Consider the following 5,410-nt stretch of genomic DNA (forward strand, 5'->3'; position numbering starts at 1 on the left):
AGGATGGGGATAAAAATTTTGAAAGCATGGCTTTTTGCATATTTGGAATCTCTATCATTGAAAACATAAGATTCTGGTCTAAAAAGGGAAAAAAACAAGAGCGAGATGAGCGTGGCCGTTGCCAGTACCGCCTGACTGGCCTTCGTGCGGGTGACACGTAAAAGCACCCACTACACTCTCTGAGTGATTGGCGTTAGGAAGGGCATCCAGCTGTAGAAACTCTGCCAAATCAGATTGGAGCCTGGTGTAGCCATCTGGTTTCACCAGTCCTCAGTCAAATCGTCCAACCCATGCTAGCATGGAAAGCGGACGTTAAACGACGACGATGATGACGTTTAGGGTGGGGATATCCAACATACAAAAAGACACAAACTGGCCACAGCAAAGTTCAGTCGTAGTAGACAACAGATGGATTGTCCCATATACTCCTCTATTGCTACGAGTTTTCAAGGTATACATTAACTGGGAATTTTGCAGTTCTGTTCACTCCATCAAGTATGTATGCAAATAGATAAACAAAGGCTCCGATATGGCTGTCTTTGGCCTTTCAGATGCTGATAGGGCCAATGAGGTAGACCAGTATCTAATGGACTGTTATGTAAGCAGTAATGAAGCCGCTTGGAGACTCCTTCATTTCCCCATTCATGACCGATATCTCACAGTTGTCCACCTCACTGTTCATTTAAAAAATGGCCAAAGAGTTTATTTTGATCCATTGAATTCCAAAAGAGTTAGGACAAATATATGCACCACAGGCAACGATTCTCACAGCATTCTTTGACCTGTGTGGATGTGATGCATTTGCCGTGACCATCTTCTACCCAGACATACCAAAGTATTACACCTGGAATAACCATATTAAGAAGTGGAAGAGGAGAAAGCTTGGTGTAACCGTCAAATGGCAGCCACACATAAAAAAAAGTAATGCTCCAGGTCGAGTTTATACAGTCCACCCTAAAAACTTTGAATGCTACTGTCTCCGGATGCTCCTCCACAAAGTTGCTGGACCAACGTCATTCAAAGACCTTAAAATGATAAACTCCTTGATTTGCGAAGCATTTCAATGAGCCTGCCAACTCAGAGGTCTTCTTAAAGATGATGGTCACTGGAGTTTAGCTCTTTCTGATGCAGAAGCCACATGCACAGCTTAACAACTAAGAAGATTCTTCGCCATCATGTTATACCATTGTGATTTACCGAATCCACTACAACTTTGGGAAAACTACAATGACAGCTTATCTGATGACATCCTTCATGAAGCTTGATGGTTGCATGGGCCAAGTGTCTCCTACTCAGATGTTATATACACCAAATCATTATTGCATTTAGAAGACATGCTTAATTCCATTGGGGCCAAAAGCTTAACCAACTATGGCATTCCAACACCTTCAGCTAAATATCACGGCCTTTCAAGAGAAGTCATTCGAGAAAGAGCATACAACTTGGATGCCCTGAAAAAGCAACTTGATGAAAGTGAACCATTATTGCAAGCTGAGCAAAGGTCTGTTTACAATGAAATAGTAGTGTCTACCTTGCAAAGAGAAGGACATCTTTTCTTCATTGATGCACCAGGAGGAAAGGGGAAAACATTTCTAATTAACCTACTTCTGGCAAAAATAAGGCAGATGGGAAATATAGCGATTGCAGTCACATCATCAGGGATAACAGCAACTTTGTTAATAGGTGGACGAACAGCTCACTCAACGTTCAAATTACCTTTCAATTTGACTTCAATGGATGCCCAAATATGCAGTATTTCAAAATGATCACTGACAGTGGAAGTTATGCTAACAAACTACACTTATTGTCTGGGATGAATGCACAGTGGCATACTGTGGTGCACTAGAAGCCCTAGATAGGTCACTGAGAGACATTAGAAACAATACTGCCATTATGGGGTGCTTAACTGTTGTCCTTGCAGGGGATTTCCATCAAATATTACCAGTCATACCACAGGGTACGTGAGCTGATGAGATCTATGAATGTCTGAAGTCTTCACTTCTGTGGAGGTTTGTTCATCAGCTTTCATTAAGCAATAATATGCAAGCTCATCTCTACAACAACCCTTTAGCTGAGGAATTCTCTCATCACCTTTGAATAACACCCTGCTGCAGCATGGACTGCAATGTGGGCACATGGTGTCTACATTGGCTGAGCTTAAAGAAAAGGTATTCCCCACATTGCAAGACAACTTCAAAAACAGCATGGTTTGCAGAGAGGGCTATTTTAGCACTTCAGAAAGAAAGCGTTGATAAAGTAAACCATGAACTCCTCCACATTCTAACTGGAGATGTTTCAACATTTGTCTCCATTGCTACTGATAACGAACATGCCGCTGTGGAGAATCCAGTTGAATTTCTCAACTCTCTACAACCCACAGGACTGCCACCACATACGTTGTTCCTAAAGAAAGGTGCATCTATCATGCACTTGAGGAATTTGGAACCATCATGACTTTGCAATGGTACAAGATTGATTATAACTACAATGACAAGTCATGTCCTAGAAGCAACCATTATTGCTGGTTGCCATGAAGGAGAGATTGCATACATTCCATGCATGCCCCTTATTCCCTCAAATATGCCATTTCATTTCAAGCGCCTCCAGTTTCCAGTGCAATTGTGCTTTGCTATGATGATCAACAAAGTTCAGGGTCAAACTTTAAAAATGGTGGGCCTCAATTTACATCTACGCTGCTTTTTTTCATGGACAACTGTATGTCGCATGCTCTTGAGTTAGCAATGCAGATGACTTGTATATTTATTCTACCAACACTGGGCTTACACAAAACATAGTTTACCCAGAAGCATTGTCGGTTTCACTTAACATATGCTGAAGTATGCAGTCTGCCCAAACATTACAGATTTGGTGCTTTTCACAATGAAGCAGCTTTCTTTCCATGTACCTTACTTTCTGCAATACAAATACCTCTACGTCCTCATATGTCATCCAATTCTTTAAATCCGTAAGTCTAGGTCATTTTGGGGGCAATTTTAAGATTTTATTCTAATCTAAGCTGCTATTCTACATGTTTTTGGTGACAACAATTTCAGCATTGTTCATCACAAAATGACTGAAAAACATGTTTATAAAAAAAGAGTTGTTTGCTTCACGCACCTCGTGTGCCAATTCTACCCATAAAAAAGAAACAAATAATACAATGTGGCTATAGGTTATAACACCAGGGCAACGCCAGGATGCATTGCTAGTGTGTGTGTGTGTGTGTGTGTGTATATATATATATATATATATATATATACACACACACACACACACACAAATGTGTTTGTGTGGAGGCATGTGATTTAGTGGATAAGGAGTTGGATTCATGATCATAAGATTGTGGTTTCAATTCCTGGACCAGGCAATGCATTCTGTTCTTGAGCAAAACATTTCATTTCATATTTCCCCAGTCCATTCCACTGGCAAGAATGAGTAATGATGGACTAGCATCCCATCCAGGGGGAGAATAAATACACCATGGAAACCAGGAAACCCACCTTTTTAATGTATGGCTCAGGAAGGATCTTTATCCTTTTACATATATACACATACATACTCCTACATGTATGTAAGTGTGTATATGTTTGTCCCCCATGTCTTGACATTGCATGGTAGTTGTAGAGGAGTGTTTCTGTCATATACAAGCAGTGTCATTCATTTCCAGTATCCCGCAAAAAAACCATGCCTGGCAATTGGAGAAAATATTACCTAACTTGGAAGCAGGTGACGGTTGGCAACAGAAGTGCATCTGGTGGTAGAAAATCTGCCTCAGCAAGCCCCATCCAACCCATGGAAAAGAAGATGTTAAAATGGTGATAGCATGCAAAGAGATGAAAATATAACATGTTCTGCACGTGACAACTGAACAGATGAATGTGTGACACATTTGCTAAAATTTCTTTTTCAGTTACTAATCATCTTTTGCAAAACTGTTGACTAAACATATTTAGATGTTTGCGAATATTTTGGCTTATTGTCATACTGCTAACCTTCACTTTCTCTGTTCTAGCTTTCTGTCCCTATACAAACTGAAAGACTCTCTTTCCTTTTCTCTCTCTCTCTCACCTGCAATATGCTGTGTGGGTTATGTTTATGTCCCACTTTAAACTCTATGTATAAATATATTTCATTCTCTCCCTATCAGCTCTATGCCTCTGTACTGTCTGAAGAACCTACAACAGCAATAAAGGTAAGTCTTTCTCTCTCTCTCTCCATATATATATGCTGGAAATTAATACTTTTGTATTGAAATATTTTTCATTGATATATATATATATATACATACATATATATGTGTGTGTGAAAGTGCATGGCCTATGGTTGGGGTGTTGAACTCACAATCATTACCTCATAGTTTCGATTCCTAGGCTGGCATTACATTGTGTTCTTGAGCAAAACACCTCATTTCACATTAATCCTGTACACTCAGCTATAAATGATTGATGGATTAGCAATGGTGGCATCATTTGAAAGTTGCAACAATGCAAGAAAGCACATTGTGGACCTGCAGTGTATAACACCATCTGACAGCCTGGTCGATAGTGATACAGTGATATATACATCTCAGTGATTGCCAAGCGAACTTCTTAACCACAGGCTTAACCAGTACAATGTTGGCATTAGGAAGGGCATTCAGTTGTAGAAACCATGCCAAAACAGATGACTGAAACCTGGTGCGGCTTTCCAGCATGGAAAATGGACTTTAAAGGATGATGATGAGATTTATGATTTTGTCTAGACTCCTAAACCCATTGCAGTAGTTAATTAACAACTATACAGAAAACAGACTCAATTGTGAAAGTCTACATGGACCTTTAAACATAACTAGTAGTCATTTATGTATATATATATATATGTATATGTGCCAGTGATATGTAAGTGGCACCTGTGCTGGTAGCATGTAAAAGGGTATCTAGTACACTTTGTAAATGGTTGGTATTAGGAAGGGCATCCAGCCATAGAAACCAAGCCAAGACAGACAACTGGAGCCCAGTGCAGCTCTCTGGTTTACCATCTTTAGTCAAACCATCTAACCCATCCCAGCAGGAAAAACAGACATTAAATGATAATGATGATATATAGCTTTCTACAGTTCTATATTTAAGAGATGAGGAATTATTTACATTATTTACATTTGACGGATATTTATCTTCATCTTGTTTGTTGTTAACACAACGTTTCGGCTGATATACCCTCCAGCCTTCGTCAGGTGTCTTGGGGAAATTTCGAACCTGGGTTCTCATTCCTAACGATGTTACTATTATTATATTGTTATTATTATTATTCCTATTATTAATCAGGTCGCTGCCGTGAATCGAACTCGGAACCTTGGGGTTAGTAGCCCGCGCTCTTAACCACTACGCCATATGCCCGTGGGCAATTATGGGGTGAATTTTAAGGCTTATAA

The 5,410-nt window shown here is 39.8% G+C and overlaps 1 protein-coding gene across 2 annotated transcripts in view; it reads left to right on the top strand.

Annotated features, from left to right (window-relative positions):
• Window positions 1–5,410, top strand: part of LOC106872325 (anaphase-promoting complex subunit 7) — a 50,041-nt gene that overhangs the window by 34,679 nt on the left and 9,952 nt on the right. For both annotated transcript variants that reach the window (XM_014919272.2, XM_014919271.2), the window contains exon 14: window positions 4,148–4,192. In XM_014919272.2, the coding sequence (XP_014774758.1) occupies window positions 4,148–4,192 (45 nt within the window). The remainder of the gene's footprint in view (window positions 1–4,147; window positions 4,193–5,410) is intronic.

Source organism: Octopus bimaculoides, chromosome 28, assembly GCF_001194135.2.
Source record: "Octopus bimaculoides isolate UCB-OBI-ISO-001 chromosome 28, ASM119413v2, whole genome shotgun sequence".
NCBI lineage: Eukaryota > Metazoa > Mollusca > Cephalopoda > Octopoda > Octopodidae > Octopus > Octopus bimaculoides.